General features: G+C 39.3%; 1 protein-coding gene across 1 annotated transcript in view; it reads right to left on the reverse strand.

Moving 5' to 3' along the window:
* The window catches only part of LOC135213847 (ras GTPase-activating-like protein IQGAP1), a 201,387-nt gene that overhangs the window by 101,473 nt on the left and 78,156 nt on the right, over positions 1-21,758 (reverse strand). The window contains exons 8-9 of the mRNA XM_064247950.1: positions 17,786-17,880; positions 9,309-9,492 (exon numbers count right to left, since the gene is read on the reverse strand). Coding sequence (XP_064104020.1) covers positions 9,309-9,492; positions 17,786-17,880 — 279 coding nt within the window. The remainder of the gene's footprint in view (positions 1-9,308; positions 9,493-17,785; positions 17,881-21,758) is intronic.

Below are 21,758 nucleotides of genomic sequence, written 5' to 3' on the forward strand. Positions count from 1 at the left end.
GCACACCACAGCCCGCAACTTTTCCAATCTCTGATCCGACGGGAAAACTCTTGCCACTGTCGTATCGATGACCATGCCCAGGTAGAGAATCCTTTGAGTAGGTACGAGGTTTGACTTTTCCTGGTTGACTAATATGCCCAGGTCCAGACAGAACCAAAGAAGACGATCCCTGTCTTGCAGCAGCTTCTCCCTGGAAACTGCCAAGACCAACCAATCGTCGAGGTACCTCAGCAAACAGATCCCCTGAGCATGGGCCCAACTTGACACGAGAGAGAAGGCCCTTGTGAACACTTGAGGGGCTGTGGTCAACCCGAAGCACAAAACTTTGAACTCAAAGATCTTGTCCGCCAGAGAGAAGCGAAGGAACTTCCTGGACGTGGGATGAACAGGGATTTGGAAGCGTGCGTCCTTCAAGTCTATCGACAGCATGAAGTCGCCTTCCCTCACGGCTGCCAACACCGAGCGCAGGGTCTCCATCTTGGACCATGTCTTCCTGATGAAGCGATTCAAGGTGGATAAGTCGATCACAGGCCTCCATCCTCCCGACGCCTTGGGCACCCAGAAGATGTGACTGTAAAACCCCGGGGACGGACGCACTACTTCCGCTATCGCATCCTTGTCCAGCATTTTCTGCACTTCCTCCCGAAGAGCCAAGAACTTCAGAGAATCTGGGGGATACGTCTTCCTGAGCTGCAGCTTGTCCAACAGAGGAGGAGAGAAGTCGAATGGCAACAAGTATCCCACCCGAAGGACATCTACCACCCACTTCTCTGCATAGTAACTCTGCCACTTAGCCCAATGGCCAGCCAGGCAACCCCCAACCTGTGGCGCAGGAGAGGGAGAGGCGCCCAACCTACTGACGGCCCCCTTGACCTCTGCCCCTGGGGCCTCTTCTTGGTTTAAAGGAACGAGAGCGAAAGGGGCGTTGATCCTGATACTCGGGCTGTGACGAACGGGAAGGCCCTGCCAAACTCGAGGTCCTCGATGGCCTACCAGGCGACGGTCTCCTCGACTGCTGCTGGACCGGGGGAGGAGAAGGGGCTGGACGCCTCCGAGGGGGGGGACTCTGATTTAGACACAGCTTGGTGCACCAGTCGGTCTATCGCATTTTCGAGTTCTGTCCGTGGAAACAAGAATTGCAACTCCAACAGATCACCGTTCCTCAAGGCCAGCAAAGACTTGGTGTCGAGCGACCTCTCCATCCTAGACAAAGCTTTATTTAAGTTCTTATTATTATGAATATAGTTGTACTATTTAACTTTTGCAAATAACTTTTCTCTAAAAAAGCATATTGGTGTTGTAATTTAGAAGTCGTCCTATACAACAGATATGTGATAAATTCATGAAAATTTGCCATGATTTTTTTTACCTTGCCTTATCCAAAGGTCATCTTATACATGGAAATATATGGTATCCATAACTGTATACATCATAGTTGGGAAGCATATTGTTTACTCACATGAATATGATAAATTTTTTAATCAATTTGTATTTTTCATAACTAACAAACCAGAGGTCTTACCATTACTATTATAATCTCACACCAGCTGAAAATCTGGTAAATTTAATTAAAAAAAGAAAGAAAGAAAAAAAAATTGTGTAATCCAGGAACTACTGTTAGAGGGGTGGTTCGAGGTGGGCCCTTATGTTAAGACCTCAGGTTTGGTAGTTATGAAAAATAAAAATTCATTAAAAAATTTCTAATTTGTTCATATACAAAACAAACCTTCAGTCTTAACATTAGGATAGACTTCTCATTGATGGGAGGTAAGTATCCTTAACTGACTGGAAGTTTGCCACCTTTAGTCCATCTCCGAATAAAAATATCCTAAGATATTCGACTACAACCTCAGAATCTATGATATATGACAATCTATTGGTTCATCTTTCTGGGCATTTCATGCAATAATATAGTTCATTGCATTTGCGGAAGATGTAGAGCTATCTGTCATAATAACAAAACCATGTATCCTTTATGTGGATCTGTTATCACCCCACTCTCTCCTCGCTACAGAGAGGGGTGTTGCTGCTGAAAGGTATCTTACGCTATTGATTACCTTAAACAGCATGGCTGTCTCACTAACTGTATCAAGTCCGTTCCAGCTTATGATGGTATTCTTCCTCTTAATGCCCACAGGTAAAGTAAAAGATAGAAAACGTACGAAAGAAACGAGACCAGTCATCTCATTCATTCTACTTTCATACCTTCACCTTAGACTAGTTTCTATCTGACCTGCCAGGGGTACTGGATGAGCTATACCACTTGCTGATGTAGCCAAACACCAGCTTTCAAAATCCTCTCAACAGACATTTTTCTTGAATGCCAAAGAACAGCTCAGGCCCCTGATATCATGAGCTCTAGCCCCACAAAATTATTTGACCTTGCAGATTCTGTCAAATATACATTCCTGACAGTTTCTCTTTACCAAAACGATATTGTATTCTTGGACACTTCTTTCTTGACACGGCATGTACTCACAAAAAGCCTTCAACATCTAGGTCTGAGATGCAGAGTTCTTTTCAAGTAAGCTCGTAGTACCCTGACAGGACATAACAGCATTTCTTCAGTCATTATCCACAAAGTCTCCCAAAGAAGGTATAGAAAAGGAGACAAATCTGTCATCTGCCACCGATAGATTTTGAGTCTTGACTACGAATTCTGGTATAAATTTGAACACTATTGACTTCCAACCTCTGGAATCCTTCACCTCATATGACAGACCATGTAACTCCCCAACCCTTTTGGTTGATGCTAGAGCCAACAAGAAGACTACTTTTAGAGTCAAGCTTCTATCTGTGGCTTGTCGCAATGGTTCATATGGGGCTGAGTAAGGCTAGCCAAACCATGGTTAAATCCCAATTGGGAGGCTGCTCAAAACTGTTCATTAACATAACTATTTCCCATGAAGAGGAAATGTCTACACCTTTCACTTGTAGAACCAAAGCTAGTGCAGCCCTGTACCCCTCAATGGCAGATACAGAGATGTTTTTCTGTTCTGAGGTATATCAGAAAATCAGCGAACTGTTGAATAGAAGTTCAGAGTGGAGAAACTCTGCCTATGACACCAACCACAGTAGACAGACCACTTTCCCTGGTAAACACCTACTGATGACTTTCTGATATATCCTGCCATCTGCAATGCTGCTTTTTGATAAAAGCTTCTCGTTCGCAGAAGATACTCGACAGTCTCCACCCGTGAAAAGATAGGGTGGTTGACATAGTAGGTTGTCCCAGGGAAGTAGTTCTCCCGGAACATCTATCAGAAGTTCTAACAGGTCTCGGAACCATCCTGTCTTCAGCCACAAGGGGGCTACCAGGGTCATCATGAGATTCTGAGACTGCATAACCTTGTTCAGAACCTGATGGATTAGACAAAACGGAGGAAATGCATATATGTCCAGATTGTACCACGGATGTTGTAGAGCATCTTCAGCTACTGCTTCTGTGTCCGGGACTACTGAACAATACATCTCCAACTTGTTGTATCTTGTTGAGAACAGGTCTATGACAGGCCTTTCCCACAAGATAAACATTCTGTCTGAAATTTCCTGATGTAAAGACTACTCTGTTCCCAGAACCTGGTCCCGGCGGCTCAACTTGTCCGCTACGTATTACATTCCTTTTCCCCGGAATATATCTGTCCCTGATGTCTATTAAATTCTCTACAGCCCGCTGATGAAGTTGAACTGACATAAGGTGTAACTGTCAAGATACCAGACCTCCTAGTTTGTTTACATATGCTACTACTGTAGTGTTGTCTGACATCAATACTACCGAGTGCCCCTTCACCCTCTCCTGGAACTCCTTTAGTGCTAGAAATAATGCCTTGTGTTTTACTAAATAGAAAGCAGCACAAAGCTACTTGAATCACTCTACAATCACAACCCTTATCAAGGTTCTCTTGTATATAGTATGATAAATCTAAATTAGCATTGAAGGTACCTAACTGCTTCCTGTACGCATACTGACTACCAGCTATCAATCCTTTTGGTTCTTACATATATAGCAGCTTAAAAAAAAATTCTGCAACTTTGGAGAGCACAAGCAGAATAGAAATGACCTGTAGTTACTGCAGTCTGAAGATATGCCGTTCTTTGGAGCAAGCACTGTATTACAAAGTTTGTGTTCATTCATCACCTCAGCTATCAAGACTGTCTAGAAATTTTAACAATCCTAGGCCAAAATGCAAATTTTGTAAGAATAGGTGTAAGATGGCAAGCATCAGGGAGAGAGATATCCTCAGCTGATTGCTTAACTTCAAAAGTTAGATGATGCAGTTCAACTTATTCCTAAGGGCCAGTGACCAATTCACCATCACTGTTAGTAGTGGTGGAATGGAAGACAAGCCTGACTAAAGATGGATGATGCCAATTTAGTATACCACACATGAGGCTGATTAATTCCTTATAGTTTCTTTTTTAAGGAATTATTGCAATTACACAGCTATAAATTCTATTCACAGCATGGCGAGACAACAAAAATGGTGTCATTTTCATGTGAACAATTTCCTCTCCATGTATCACCAAACCATGGCTGGTTGTTTGTCCTGAATTTGATGACCATTCTAGGGACAAACTTAACTAAAATAGCATTAGCCTTTCATTTAACTTCTTGAGATCTGGATCTGATATAGCATCTGAAATGTTAAGCGCTTGATAAGATTCATTAATGCAATCCCAATTGGCTGTAGTTTTCTGCCAGACTGTTTTTCCCAAGTGGCATTACGAATATACTGATTGACAAATATCTCCATCTAAAACGGTGCAATGGTTGGAGTGCCTATATACTCGCAGACCTTGTACTTGACAATAGCTGGAACATCTGTGAATGTAAAGTCTAATCTATGACCAAAAATGTGTGGGTTCCTCAACCAGCTGGACAAAATCGGAGGATACACAAAACTCAAGAGCAAACTGGCTAGGCTGATTCATGGAATCTGAATTAATCCAAAAAGGAAAGGAATCTGTACTTTAGATAGGCCACATCATTTTCAGATATTCCAAAGACTGGGCAAATACCTGGAGCAACAAGTACTGTGGGAACAAGATGACAGACCACAAGCATGCATAGTAGTCACCTCTCAATTAACTTGTGTTTAATTAATGCATTTTCAATTTAACGTGATAGAAAATATTTTTAAAAAGTTTTAAAAAATGCAAAAATTTTGAATTAACACGAATTGGGGCCTGAGTGTTGTTTTCAAATCACCCGCACATCAGCACAGCAGACGATGGCCGTCGACTTATATAATCAAAGACATAGCACAGTATGTATTTAATAATAAGGCGGAAAACCTTATTTATTTATAAAGCAAAAGATTTTATTTATTAATAATAATAATAAAAAAAAAATCAACACAAAACAAGAATCAGCTTTGTTCTGTCATCGGATACTGATGGCTACGTATAATTACACATGTAATGAATAATATTCTTTCATCTATAGCAAATAGTTATTACAGGCGGCCCTCGGTTAGCGGCAGGGGTTCCGTTCCTGGCCACCGACGCCAAGCGATTTTCGACGCTGAGCGATTTTAAAGCCTACGGCCGCTGCACACCTTCTTTTGAAACTCTAGACCAGTCAAAGGCGTCGTAATCCCACAACGGCACAATAAGTAAAATTATATTTATGCAGTATAGTACAGTAGAATTTACTGTACAGTACAGGTGGGTGTCTAGAGTATGTAAAGATATAATAAAGTTTATACAGTGTACAGGTAGCTGTAGTGTTCAGGTTACGATCATTAGTCTTATGATAGTCCGATTTTATGAGAGATCAAATTACAATGGCCTAACCAGGGTGACCAGACGTCCCATATTTGACAGGATTGTCCCATATTTGTCATGTGTCCCATGTCCCGTATTGACCCTCCCCGGGACGCTTTTGGTCCCGTCTTTTCAATATTAAAAAAAAAAAAAATTATACTAGTGACATTTTGCAAAATACGGGGTAAAGGCAACAGTGGTTGATTGCAATATTGTAATGCTTTGACACATGTAATGAACAGCTTGTAACAAAATCTACAATGAACGCTCTTTAAAACAAAAGAAAAGTCAATGAAGTAGGTCCTGGACAATCTGGACCCAGCTGAGAAAGACTTCGCGCTGTCACTGCGTGCGTAACTTCACGTAAAAATTGTCAATATTGTTCAACTACCTCTCCAATGAAGGTGTCCCTTATTTCAATTTTCAAAATCTGGTCACCCTGGGCCTAACTTTATCCATCTTCTAGTTACATAAGTTCAATAACAGCAAAAGAGAATGATGAAAGTATGGTTTTAACGTTATACTCGTTGCGTGAACGTGTACAGCCATGAACAACCGAACGAGAAACGACTTTTTTTTTTTTTTTTTTTTTTTTTTTTCTAAGTACAACCGAACTGGATAACATCTGTTTGGCTTGTATTTCGATCATCGTACTACAGTGCAACATTACCGTATTTGTTATAAATGGCGTTATGTATAGAATAGAACTGAGATATCTTAATGTAATAACTTTATTCGCTATAGATCAGAGATCAATATAGATTAAAGATCAATCGGGAAATATACCGTTAAATTTAAACCTAGTTATAACTGAAGCTGAGAAAACTGTTCAAGCTGCTAATGACTATTATCGTACATCGACAACAAGGATAAAACTGCAGTAAACGTCTGCCATCACACACAACTGTGGATAAAATTGGGATAAAATCATTTTAATCAAAACTACTGTGCTTGAAAGAACACATTTTACTGTTGGTTTCACGCTGATATAAGATAAATAACGTAAAGTTCGTATTACGATGATATAAAGGATTATTGCGAACGGAATCACGTAATTTTTTACGCAATAAACATGCCGCCAACATAATCTGTTAACGAAAAAAATAGTAGTTCACATTCACAACGAGACATATTCAATAAATATTTCCACCTAAAAACACGCTGTATAAGGAAAAATAACTTTGTCTCATATAAGTCGAGTATATAATATTCGTTTATGCTAACTAGAAGCAAGAGCATTCGCTCAGAATTGCGTTATGGTGAAACAAACTCGTATTCATCAGCTGATTTCAAACCACAACATTGGCCGCTCCGCGGAATAAGGGCTTGTTAAGTTTGCCGTAGTATTTTAAAATACAATAATATGAGAATACATACAATATTCTTGGATGCGGTGAAATAATGTATAACTTTTTAAAGGATTTATGGAAAAGATGCATAATTAATAAAATAACACAATGCATTTTTTCGGAACTGGCGGACAAGAACGAACATGAAAAACCATCCCCTGACAACGTGGAGCGTAGTTACAAAGGCTGCCTTAATTTGTATCTTATTTCTGTACAAAAATGAAAATACCTTTACGTAATATATTTTCATACACATTTTAAACATAAAAGGATAAACATTTGAAAAATCGACACATCGATCGCTAAATTTGCACTCTTTTTAACTCGATATTTTCGGAAGAGCGGCAGACGGCGGCATACAAGAACGAACTTGAAAAAACATCGTTGTCGATAACTTGAAGGGGAGTTTCAAAAGCTGCCTTTTTATCATATTTCTGCACAGAAATAAAAATACCCTATACTTAATACATTTTCATACTCATTTTAAACATAAAAGCATAAACATTTATAAAATCGACACATCGATCGCTCAATTTTGCCCCCCCCACTTTTTTTAAATTTAAATCAATATTCTTGGAAGAGCGGCAGGCGGCAGCTTACAAGAAGAACATTAAAAACATCGTATTTGATAACGTGAAGGGCAGTTTCAAAAGCTGCCTTTGTATCATATTTCTGTACAGAAATAAAAATGCCTTTCACGTAATACATTTTCATACACATTTTAAACAAAAGCATGAACATTTATAAATCGACACATCCATAGCTAAATTTGCACTTATGTAACTCGATATTTTCGGCATAGAACAGCGTCAGGGGCATATATTTTACCCTAATACCTACGTAATAACTCTCCATAAAATTTGTTAATATAATTTGCATAACCTTTATGGTCTGAACGGCATTTCTACAAATGTATGAACTCGTTAGACAACGGCGCTAGCGGCGCTGTTAACTGAAATTTGTGCCGTAAAGATACCTTTAAAATGCCTTATTTTTTTAATGAATATTTTTGACGACCGCCGTAAAACCGATTCGCCGTTGAGTGATTGCGCCGTTAACCACGGGCCGCCTGTACTTAAAAATATATCAGTCTTATTCTACATAACGTCGTTTATAATATAACTACGGTAATTGTTTACTATCGTAAGATGGTTGAAATAAAAGTCAAACGGATGTTGCTTTTATCCAATTCGGTTGTACTTAGCAAAAAAAAAACCAGAGTTCCCCAAGTCCAGGAACGTAACCCCCCTTATTCCTGTTATTTCATGAGAAAAAATATGTTTAAATAACGCATTGTTAATTAACGCGAGCTCTCCAGAAACGTAACCCTTGCGTTAATTGAGAGGTGACTGTAGTCTCATTGGGGTAAACAAGTGCTCATACACCTAGACTGTCAGTCAGAAAGAGTATGAAGAGCCACCTTCTCCATACATGTATCCTCCTTGAACCAAGCCCAGAAAGATCAAGGAGGATAAACAGAATGATAGAAGTGCCAGGCAATTCAGAACCTAAAATGTATAGCAGTTTCCAAGTGCAGGATTCTTGACAGGCTAGTAGGCAATATACTTCCACTGTCTTAGCTTCCAACAATTAACTACCTGTTACAAAATTTAAATGACTGATCCTGTTTGTGCTGGGACTATGACATAAAAGGCAATGATTGTATGTTTTAGGAACAAATACTATATCTCAAATCAGTCACACATTGTCTAAAAAATATACAAATATTAACAGTAATAATATAACTCCAAAACTTTGAGTGGATATGATTAATTCAGTGATTTAACAGCACTACCAGTACACATAGGATATCTTTTTTTCTTCAAAAGTTGCATTATTAGCATACTACACAGTATCTTTCCTTCAAGACCAAAATTCACACTGCTTGTAAAGGGCACTTAACTGGGGAACATAATATGGTAGATCTAAACTTCCTTATAAACCTTTTTTTACGTAATCTCTTTGCCTGAAGTCACTCAAAAGGCCTTTACTAGTGGTGAAGTAAATTGCTTCAAAAACCTAAGTTAAAAAGTTTGTATACTAGTTTGGTCAAGAGTTTCACATTGCTAGTTATGGGATGGACAGTAGAGATACTTAATCCAGAAATGAACATTAACTTGGCCCAACACAAGATGAGGCAGAGTTATTTTTCATGACTGTCTATTGTCATTAATACAAAATCATGACACTTACACTGCTTCTGAGCACTGGCTTCCTGGTTAACAAGAGTCACTGTGTTCTGTATGATTGTCTTCGTGAGCAAAGTTGGAGAAAAAGAGATATTAAAGCTATTTTGATTATACACATCTTCATGCCTTCCATCCATCTCCTTAGCCAAAACTTTCAAATAATGCAAGCTTAACTCCCTACAGACTCCCTGAAAGAGAAAAATTGAAATTATATGCACCTTCTTGACAGGGAAATAATCTTGACATTTCATATATTTTTGAGACTTGAACTTGACTACCTTAAAAATATTAGCAAAGATTAAAACTGTACAGTCCTAAAATATATTAATATAATAAAAGAAGGTTTTATATATACTTACCCAGTAATTACATAGCTATTAGTTTCACTCATTCAGTTAATATTTTAAAAATTGCAGGTCAAATTAGAATGTTTTGGGGGGTAGATGACTTGCCCCGTCCACTTTCTGGGGAAAGAAGTAAAACATAGCAAAGAGCTTTAATTTGTTTATGATCTTATGTCCATGAGAGGGGAGGGAGGGAGGGCTCTTATCATGTAATTATTGAGTAAGCATATATAAAACTTTCTTTTATTACAAAAATATCTTCATATAAGTAACTTACCCAGTAATTACATAGCGGATTCCCATACTGATAGGAGGTGGGATACATGGACATATCTACTCTTGAAACATTATTAATCATAATGACTGAGATAGAAATAATCTGCTAACATTAATACTTTTGTTGTACTCTTACCCAATACGACAGCTGCACAGGTAAATACTGTCTCTGGTTGGCGCTCATCCTATCGTGTAGAGGGGAGGCTGTATGGCCTTGATGTGCCTACTACTTTAGTGGGTGTTTTTGTCGCTATGGATCAATTCCTATAGCTAGCCAAAGCTTACAAGATGCCCCTACCAAGGGTGCAGTATCAAACAATACAATCCAAATAAAAACTCATCATTACCACCAAATGTATTACCAAAAACCCACTACTGAACTAAAAACTAGAGGGTACTCCACGTACACAGTACTCCTAGACCCTCTTGGAACTTTGCTCCCTATGCAAGGTGAAGAGATGATAGGAAGGAAAAGGGTTTCTACATTCCTCCCCCTACATCACACCAGCTGTGTAAAAAGAACCAAAAGTACTGCGTTCGTCATAAACTGTTTCTACAGCCCTTAAGTAATCTGTAGCGAACACTGACTTAGACCTCCAAAAAGTCAATTGCAAGATAGAAGTTGGGGACAGGTCTCTCTTGAATGCTAACAAAGTGGATACTGCTCTTATTTCATGAGCTTTGATCTTACATAATGGAAACAACTCTTCCCCTACTAAATGTGATTCTGATAAGGTCCCTGAGAAAAAATGTTTGCATTTTTTGATAAGAGGACATGAAGGATTTTTTAATGAACACCAAAGGCTGTTCGAGGTCCCTCGAATTCCCTTTGTTCTTTTTAAATATTGCTTAAGTGCACTTACCAGGCTAAGAGTTCTTTCTCTTTCATCTGGGCCCAGTATTTCAGTTAAGCTTTTAATTATAAATGAGTGAGGCCAGGGTTTAGATGGAGTCTTGTTTTTATCCAAGAACACAATAAAAAGAACATACTGCATTCCCTGGGGCGAATCCAACTCTCCTATCCAGAGCATGAATCTCACCCACTCTTTTCGCTGCAGCTAAGGCTGCCAAGAATAGTCTTTCTCATCAAATCTTTCAGGGGGATCGACTGTCTCATCAAATCTTTCAGGGGGATCGACTGCATGGATTCAAAACAGGAACTGGATAACCATTCAAGAATAATATCTGAATCCCATGATACTGAAGGAATCCCCTTTAGTTTGGAAGTATCAAACAATTCAATGAGGTCTGATAAATCCTAGTTCATGGACAAGTCTGTTCCTATATGATGGAGTAGAGTTTAATGTGGCTCTATATCCTTTAATAGTAGAAGTGGTAAGATTGTTATTTGTTCTGAGATTTAGCAGAAAGTCAGCTACTTCTGCTATAAAAGTTTGAATAGAGGTAACATTATTACAGTCAAACCTCGGTTTTCATACACCTCTCTTTTCATACATTTCGGTTTTTGCAGACTTTTTTTGACAAAATTTTCTCTTGGTTATTGTACACTTGGAAACGTTCCATCTGGGTCCCAGTGCGTGACCGGGCCCCGTATGAAGCACCCAAACAACACGTTCCATCTTCTTTCGTGACCCATTCTCACTATGTTTTTCACAGAACTAGCATCTCTGCGCTTGTAGTCTGCATCACAGCACGTTTGTTGTGTTTTGTGCTAATTTTGCTGTAAAAACTCATTGCAAAGTAGCCATCATGGGGCCAAAGAAAGCTGCAAGTGCCACCCCTTCGGTAAAAAAAGACCCGGAATACGATTGAATTTAAGAAAGAACTTGTAGCAAAGTATGAATGTGGTACATGTGTAGTTAATCTTGCTAGGATGTACGACAAGTCAGTGTCGACAATCAGCTCTATCCTAGCAAAGAAACATGAAATCAAGGCAGCTGATATTGCGAAAGGTGTGATGTCATTATTGCACTAGTGGAAGATGTTGAGAAGTTGTTGTTGGTGAGGTTCAATGAAAAACTGAGTGGGGGATAGCGTGTCTGTAGCGATCATTTGTGAGAAAGCTAGGATGTTGCAGTAGGAAAATCTTGGTGATTTTAATGCCTGCAAAGGCTGGCTTGAAAAAATCAGAAATTGTACGGGCATCCATAGTGTCGTACGGCATGGGGAGGCTGTGAGCTTGGATAAACATGCTGCCGAAGAATTTGTTGGTGAACTCAGATCTTGAGCCTGAAGGATTCCTGCTACAACAGGTCTTCAGTTGTGGTGAGACAGGCCTGTTTTGGAAGAAAATGCCAAAACAGACCTACATCACGCAGGAGGAAAGTTCACTGCCAGGGCCCAAGCCTATGAAGGATAAGCTAACTCTTTTGGTCTGTGGGAATGCCAGTGGGGATTTCGAAGTGAAGTCCCTACTAGTGTTCAAGAAAAACAATGTCATACAGAATAAATTGCCTGTGATGTGGAAGGCCAATAAAATGGCATGGGTCACTAGAAATTTTTGTTGAGTAGGTCAAGGAAGTGTTTGATCCAAGTGTGAAAAAATACCTGCAAGAAAATCAATTGCCCCTCAAGTGCCTCCTGGTAATGGATAATGCTCCTGCACATCTTCCTGGCTTGGAAGACCAGTTGCTGGATGAATTCAAACTCATCACAAGTGAAGTTCTTGCCCCCTAATACCACTCCTCTCATTCAGCCCATGAACCAACAGATCATTACAAACTTCAAGAAACTACACCAAAGCACTGTTTCAAAGGTGCTATAGAGACACCTCAGACACTGAAGGATCACTTCAATTTCTTCAACTGAATAAGCCTTATTCATAGCTAGAGCTTGGCAGGGAGTGACTTCCAGGACAATGAACTCTACTTGGAGAAAATTGTGGCCAGTGTACCTCAAGAAGGATTTCGAAGGGTTTGAGGCTGACCCCGACAACCCTACACCTGTTATGGAGTCTACTGTGTCACTGGGGAAGTCCATGGGCTTGGATGTGAGTTGGTGAGGATGTGAAAGACCTAGTGGATGCCCACAGGGAAGAGCTAACCACTGAGGAGCTGCAAGACCTTCAGCAGGAACAGCAACAGATGAGAAATCCGAGGAGGAAGAAGAAGGGAGAGGGGATACTGTGCCTTCTTTTGCAATAGCGGCGATTGGCAACCACGTCATCACTTTGCGCTTAGCTGGTCACGTGATACACACGGCTACATACACAAGGTCGTACAAACAAATCAGTACGACCTATGTTGTAATGGCCAAAGGAAGGAAGTTTCCTTGATCTGCCAGCTATTGAACTGGATTGTGTTGGTGTTAAAATGGATTCTTTGGTTATTACATACGTTAATCGTGCATTAACCCTTTTTTCTAAGATTTTGATTTACATTATTCCTTATGGGAATTATTGCTTTGGTTTTCATACATTTCGGATATCGTAGGAGGTTCCAGAATGGAATATGTACGAAAACCGAGGTACCACTGTACTTCTGTACCATGCTCTGAAGATCATCCACTTTGCTAGATAGACTATCTGAGGATTGTCTGCTACACTTGGCAACAGTTTACAGCTGCTTTTGAAAAGCCCTTCTTTCTGAGCAGTCTCCTGACAGTTTGTAACCTGAGGCCAGAGAATACAGGTTTTGATGGAAATGCTTGAAGTGCTGTTGTCTGAGAAGCTGTTGTTTTCTTGGAAGTAGTCAGAAAATCCAAGTACAGTTTGAGTAGGTCTGGGAACAATTCTTTTGCTAGCCAAAAGGGTGCTATCAAGACATTTGTGTGGGTTCGAAATCAGTTCAGCATCTGTCTGATCTTTCTGAACGGGGAGGAAATGCATAAGTTCTTTTGTTTGTCCAGCCTTGTAACATGGCATCTGTTGCCCATGCTAGAGGATCTGGCACCAGAGAGCTGTACAATGGGAGACAATGGTCTCTGGAAGTTACAAACAAGTCTAGTACTGGCTTTCGACACAAAGTCTAGAGGTCTAGGGATACTAGAGGGTCATGGTCTACTTCATGGGGAGGACCTGTCTCCGGTGGCTCAGTTTGTCTGCCAGTACATTGAGCTTCCCTTGAGTGAAGCATGTTACCTTTGTGTCGTTCTGGTTCAATCAGAGGAGTTCCTATGCCATCTGGCATAGAGAGGAATGGGTTCCCCCCTAGATGCTCTACGTATGTATGATGGTGCAGTCGTATTGTCTGTGTGAAATGTCACTGCCTTGCCACATACCTCTGACTAGAAGAATTGAAGGTCGAGATGAGTTTCCTTTGGTTCTTTGACACTTCTATGCCAAGCTTTCTGTTGTAGGGAACATGTCCCTGAGATTTCTTTGTTCCCTAAAAGTGCTCCCAGCCTAGATCAGATGCATCTGAGAATAATTATAGGCTGGGGTTCTGAGGGAGGAGATGCTTTCCTTTCAAAAGTCTTTTGCAGTTCCACCACTGAAGGTCCTTCTTTATATCAGGAGATATTGGGAAAAACTTATCAGGGAATTTCTTTTCTGTTCCACCTGGCTTTTAAATAAAATTGTAGTGGTCTCATGTGAAGTCTCCCTAAGGAGACAAACTGTTCCATAGAAGACAGGGTGCCCAGGAGGCTCATCTACCTGCTGGCTGAACATTCACAGATAGTCAAGGTCTCTTTCACCTTCTTCAGGCAGGACTATTCTTTTTGGGACTGGGAAAGCCCGAAAAGTTAGAGAGTCTATCCTCATCCCAAGATATTGAATCTCCTGAGGAGATAGTTGCAAATTTTTAACATTTATGAGGGGGCCCAACTCCTGAGCCATAAGAAGAGTTCTTTGTGGGTCCTCAGCACATAGATCTCTCGAGTTAGACCGCAGGAGCCAATCATTGAGGTAAAGGGAGATTTTTATTTCTATTAGATAAAGCCACTTTACAAGGGGAGAAAGGATTCTGGTATATACCATGGGGGCTGTCGACAGACCGAAACACAGGGCACAGAACTGAAACACTTTGCCCTTGAAAACAAACCTGAAATACTTTATCGAGTACAGTAGATCAGGACATGAAAGTATGTCCTTGGCAAATGGCTACTAGCACTGTTTGGTTTGTTTCCATTTTCAATTTTGTACTTTGGACACACATTCAAAGAGCTTACATCTAGTACGGGGCTCCAGTCTTCTGACAATTTGGGAACCACAAACAGCCTGTTGTAGAACCCTAAGAGTAAATGCCCTTGACTGTCTCTATCGCCTCTTTCTCTATGAGAGATATGACTTTGTGATAGGGCTACAAACCTCTCTAAATCTGACGAGTAAGTGTTCAATGTGACAGGTGTGTTGATTAAAGGAGGCTTCTGAACGAAGGGTATAGTGCAACCTTCCTTTTAGGACATTTATAATCCAGAGTTCTGGCCCCCTCTTCTCCCAGCACTCCCATAAATGGAGTCTTGCACCTATTTGAGTACAGACGACATTGTCCTCATTTCCTAACTGAGGATCTGGCTGGAGAGGACTAAATACTTTGTGGCATAAAATGGGTGTTAAATCTTTATCTACAGCTCGCCCTCTGTCTGTTGCTCCCAAAGGGATAAGTTTGAAGTGGTTCTGCTGACCTGGTACTGCATGCAGCCAATTCCTTTGCATATCTAGAAGATTGAGACAGGAGATCTTGACTACTTTTCTTCTGGAGATCAGAAGCTATACCCAGGACTGTTTCTTATGGAAACAGATGCATAGGATCCAGAGAGAAAAGCAATGCTGATCTTTGAGCATAGTTAAGCCCATGGATGTAAATGAACACCAAAGTTCTCTTTTCTTTAATATTCCCATAGCATAAAGGGAAGCTAATTCTTGGGAACTATTCCTGATGCCCCTATCACTGCAGGAAAGTATTTGCAACCGATCAGATGAGAAATTCTGTGATAACACTGTGCACTCCATAATCTTGTGAGCCAGAGCACCCACCAACCAGTCAAAAAGCTCATAACTTCAAAACACCTTATATATATTCTTAAGGAGATGAGCTAATTTAGAGACCAAAAACTTAATTTTAGCCGAATTGAGGGCTGACCTTTGAGCCGAGTCTATTAGCCCAGAGAAGTCTCTCTGGGAGGAGGCAGAAACTCCTGAGAAGGGCCTTCCCCTTTGGCATAAAAGCGGTACTTCGACTTGGAATCCTTGCAGGAGGGAAACTGAAAGCAGCTTTACCTTGTTCCCTCTTCTCTGCGAGCCCTCCTTCAAAATCTCATAAGGCCTTTTTAGCTGAAGAGGAGAGTACCAATTCAAGTAGTCTCAAGTAACCCGACAAATGAGCTTCCATTAAGAAGGCAGATGCAGGTAGGGAAAGTGCTGTTGGTGACGAGAAATTTGGAAATGTTGCCAGCAGAAATCTCAAGTGTCATAGGCTGTAGAGGGAGTACCTACTTCCTCTTCTTTGTCAGAGAAAACCGGAGACGATGTCAAATCTGTGGGGACCTAAGGAGTCGAAGAAGTCTTCTCAAGTTTGTTTTCATTCCTTATAAGAAGACTTCTTAACTGAAGAAGCAACGCCCTTACGGGAAGTTTGGCACTTAGGCACCAGGGGATGATCTTCTGGTGATTGGTTATCTGACAAGAAGCACTCAGGGCCATCCCAGTGACTACACAACGGTTGCTCCATAGATTTCTTAAAAGGCACTAGATAAGAATGATACGAATCAGCAGCACACCTTTTCAAAGGTTGTAACTTATCCATAAAGCACCCATAACATCTGGGAGTAGAATCTTCTGAACTCAACGACATACTGTGCACATCCACAGAAAGCCCTTTCCAGTGGGCCTTGGTTGCAACCTAGGATCTATCAACAGGTTGAAGCGAGGGGGCAACTGCCCGAGGGCAGACCCCACTGACCTCCCTTAAGCTACCAGTTTGACTACTCCTAGGTTTTGGGGAGTATGTCAGGGACCTTGGCCTAGGAGAATCGGTGGGCCAAGGAACCACCTCCTCTACAAGCACTTCATTAGCACTGGCCCGCTACAGGGAGCTCTGAATTACTTTTCTTGTTCAAAAGGAACTTTACTGAAGATGCTAACTGTACAACTGATTCCACTACTAACTCAAATCTTTTATCTATTGGCACTCGAGACCGTCCAGGGTGTTGGATTGGGAAACTAGGGAGATGGGTAAAAGGTGTTACTGGATTTAAAGAAATCACAGGAACATCAGAATCAGATTTAGCTATAGACAATTCCTGACTAGCTAAGAGTCTACTGTTCTCTGCCCTAACCAATAGTTTCCTCTTCTTGACCCTAGCCAATTTAAGTGAGAATCTAGTTTTCCATATCTTAATACCTAAGCCAGCACACTTTTGACATCTTAAATCAACAGAGCAAGTCTGTCTCCTTCAAGCAACACACTTCATATGTGAGTCATGAGATTCTTTAGTAATGCGAATATTGCAGCCCTAAAACTAGATACACTATAGTCAGCCATCTTGAGTAGTCAAAATCAGGGAAAAAACAAGTTGTAATTAGATAGTACGGTCTCAAAATTACTTATCACTAACTAAATATGCTGAGAGGCAACCAAAATGAAATACTTCACCAATCATTTTAATAATGAACAACCAGAAAAGCCAGAATTTCAAAATATTGACTGTTGCCAACCACTAGACTTCACCCATCAGATAAAAATGAAGTTCTTTGCTATGTTGTACCTCTCTTTCCCCCTGAAAGTGGACAGGGGCACAACATCTATCCCAGAAACATTCTAGCACGACCACCAAATTTCAAAATTTTGACTGCTGAATGAGTGAAACTAATAGCTATGTAATTACTGGGTAAATTACTTATATAAAAATAGTAAATACCACCACTGATATTCAACAGCTAATGAAAATCCGAAGTGGATCAAAAATATTTTAAGTATAAAAACTACCTCAAAACAACAGCTTTTCAGATTCCACAAACCTTGACAGAGAGAACTGGTGAGGTTAATGCCAAGAGCAAGTCTTTTTCGTTCCCTTCTTTGACAGCTTCCTCTACTTTTTCTAGTATGCAGAATACTGGAAAACAAAAATTAATCAAAAGCATTAAGAATAGGTTTATGTCATTAACTATTTAGGAAAATTCTAGATATACCCATGTGGAGAAAACAAGAACTAAAAGAGCAAAGATCATTTAAGTAAAACTCAGTACTATAAATGCAATAATGATAAAATCTTAAGAGATATTGGTGGATAAACATATATACAAAAGGTAGATAAACTACTCTAGTTGATTATACCCTTAAACAAGAGAACTTGGGACCTAACAATGCAGAAAGTAAACCAGTGAGTTAACATTCTTAAATCAAGTAACACTAAAGTAAAGGGTTTGTTCTTAAAAGATTATAACTAATCTAATCAATGTTTTAACTGGATATTTTGAAGATTCTGAGAGAAATTTATTTATGTAACTGTTTCCAGTACAGTATTTGAGACATCTTGTTGGGCGAAAGTTAGCTCGGCTGCCAGTCCGGTGGTCTGAAGTTCGATTCTCGGCTCGGCCAACGTGGAATCAGAGGAATTTATTTCTGATGATAGAAATAAATTTCTCAATATAATGTGGTTCAGATCCCACAATAAGCTGTAGGTCCCATTGCTAAGTGACCAATTGGTTCTTAGCCACACATAAATATCTAACCCTTTGGGCCACCCCTAGGAGAGCTGTTAATCAGCTCAGTGGTCTGGTAAAACTAAGATATATAACTTAACCCACTTTTCACCAATACAGAAAATAAAAGTAGAGTAACAGTGACTAAATTGATATATAATGCCACTACAGATTGCTACCTGGGCCTATGACTTTCTCTGTTCTTTGTAGATGATAACAGAGCGATCCACAGAGCATCGTCACTTAGCGGTTTGTCAATAGGACACCATATTAATTTTAGCGTTGCAGCGCAGCTGGTGGCTGGGTGGAGAGTTACACATACAACATTACAGTGCTTATACAGAGAGCAGCAGAATATCTGTTCAGAAGATATTTACTATATTTTTTACTGTTCTATAGTTATATATATGTATACATATATAATTAGCAATGAATAAAGAAATATGTATCACTCAATATTATCATCAAATTAAATATGTTAACAAACTTTGTTTTATTCAAAATAGTCATTTGTTGACCACACTACTCTTTTATTTATTCTTGATATAATAGTTGTATATACTATTAAATGCATAAAAATTAGTAGTAGAGGCCATTACCAGTCAAGTGACTCAAATGAATGGGAACGAAGTCCTCCATCCCTCCCTCCCCAAAGTGTCCATTTAGCAGAGCATCTTCTGTGAACTTTATACAAATTTATGTTGCTGTTACATATATTAAAGCTTTGGAGTTATCAGGTTGCATCTTTTTAAAATGGCAACTTTTGGAAATAAATCTATAAGAGATAACTTTTTTTTTTTATTGAATCATTTACAGTTTAAAACTTGCATTAAAATAACATATGTATACAGGCAGTCCCCGTGTTAGCTTGTCCGCCAGCACATTGAATCTCCCTTGAATGAAATGTGTCACTAGTCAAGTCCAATTTTGATCTGCACAAAAAAGCAGATCCTTAGCTATCTCGCAGAGAGAGAACCAGTGAGTTCCCCCTTGCAGTCTGGTGTATGTCAGCACTGTGGTGTTGTCCGCATTGAAGACCATCATCTTGTCATGGACTAACGAAACAACTTGCAATCGCAGATGTATAGCTTTTATTTCCCTCAGATTGATGTGGGAAATTCTCTCCTGCTGAGACCATACTCCCAAGGCTTTCTTATCCCATAGGAAAGCTCCCAACCTACATCCAATGCATCAGAAAAGAGTTCTAGGTCTGGTTCAGAGGAAACAGATACTTTCCTTCCATCAACCTTTCTACGGAACTCCACCAATGCAACTCATCCACTGAGTGGTTGAACCCGATGGGATGGATTGGGACAGCTGAATTTCTTCAGGCAGTTCTCTATTCTTCTGGGTGACAGAAAAATCTGAGCATTTATCACCATCCCTAGAGAATCTATTGTGATGACGACAGCCGAGATTTCTGCAGGTTCATCAAAAAGCCTAGATCCTGTGTTATTAACCCTTAAACGCTGAAGCGGTATTTTAAAAATCGTCCCCGTATGCCGGCAGCATTCGTGAGTGAGCACCGAAACGGCGATTTTTTTTTTTTTTTTTTTTTTTTTTTTTCAAAAAATGACAGCACGCTTAGTTTTCAAGATTAAGGTTCATTTTTGGCTCCTTTTTTTGTCATTGCCTGAGGTATAGTATGCAACCATCAGAAATGAAAAAAAAAATCATTATCATATATAAACATTGGGATATATGACGGCGGAAAAAAAAAGAAAAAAAAAATTTAATATATAATTGTATACAAATCGCGCTGTGAGCAAAACGGTTAAAGCTAACGAGTTAATTTTTTTTCGTTGTATTGTACACTAAATTGCGATCATTTTGGTATATGTATAACACATTGTAAAACGATCAAGGCAACAGAGAAAATATTATCACAAAATGATGCATGAATTCGTAACGCGCAGACGTAAAAAAAGCGGTTTTCAAAAATTCACCATAAATCGAAATATTGTGCTAGACTCTTCCCATTTGTTGCAAAATTAAGGTAATTGATTGAATATTACTAGACTGTAAGTGTTGTAGCTTACAAATGCAGTTTTCGACCATTTTGGTAGTTAAAGTTGACCGAAGGACGAATTTTTTCTATTTATTGTTATTTACATGAAAATATTTCAAAACTGATAAAAGCTACAACCATGGGTTGTTTTTTGTTGTATTCAACATGAAACTGCGCACATTTTCATATACAAAATTTTACGTAATGGTTAATTTAAAATGGTGCAAACATTACGACAATCGGACGAAAATATTTCTGATTTTTTTCGGAAGAGTTACCACGCGGATGTAAGGAAAAACTTTTTTTTTTTTCCATAAATACACCATAAATCGAAATACTGTGCTAGAGACTTCCAATTTGTTGCAAAATAAAGGTAAATGATTGAATATTACTAGAATGTAAGAGTTTTAGCTTACAATTGTGTTTTTTTACCATTTCGGTCGAGTCAAAGTTGACCGAAGGTTTAAATTTTGGCACTTATCGTTACTTATATGAAAATATTTCAAAACTGATAAAAGCTACAACCATGGGTTGTTTTTAATTGTATTCTACATGAAATTGTGCACATTTCCATATATAAATCTTTATGTAACAGCTAATTTAAAAAGGTGTAAACATTACGACAATCGGACGAAAAATTATGATTTTTTCGGAAGAGTTACTGCACAGACGTAAGGAAAAAGTTTTTTTCATAAATTCACCATAAATCGAAATATTGTGCTAGAGACTTCCAGTTTGTTGCAAAATGAAGGTAAATGATTGAATGTTACTAGAATATAAGATTTTTAGCTTACAATTGCGTTTTGGCAATTATCATTATTTATATGAAAATATTTCAAAACTCATAAAAGCTACAGCCATGAGTTATTTTTTGTTGTATTCTACATGAAATTACACACATTTTCATATATAATACTCCATGTAACGGCTAATATAAAATGGTGCAAAAATTATGTCAGTGACGAAATAATTTCAGAGATGTGTCGCTGATGCTTATTAGTGCGAGAAGAAAGAAATTCGCGCTTGCGCGCCTGGGTAACGATTGTAAAACAAAACAACGCCTAGATCCGTGAGCTCCCAGCATCCCCAAGGCGCGTGATTCAAAAGTTTTCGCCTAGTAGGCCTATAACTATTTTTCCGCGAATTAAAAAAAAAAAAACTTTTTTTTCGTCGACGTACCATACGTCCAAAACAGAGCATCTAACTGGAACACTTGATTCCCAAAAATGAACCTCAAATACTTCTTCGAGTCCTAATGAACTGGAACATGAAAGTATGCAT

The sequence above is a fragment of the Macrobrachium nipponense genome, chromosome 43 (genome assembly GCF_015104395.2).
Source record: "Macrobrachium nipponense isolate FS-2020 chromosome 43, ASM1510439v2, whole genome shotgun sequence".
NCBI classification, from domain to species: domain Eukaryota; kingdom Metazoa; phylum Arthropoda; class Malacostraca; order Decapoda; family Palaemonidae; genus Macrobrachium; species Macrobrachium nipponense.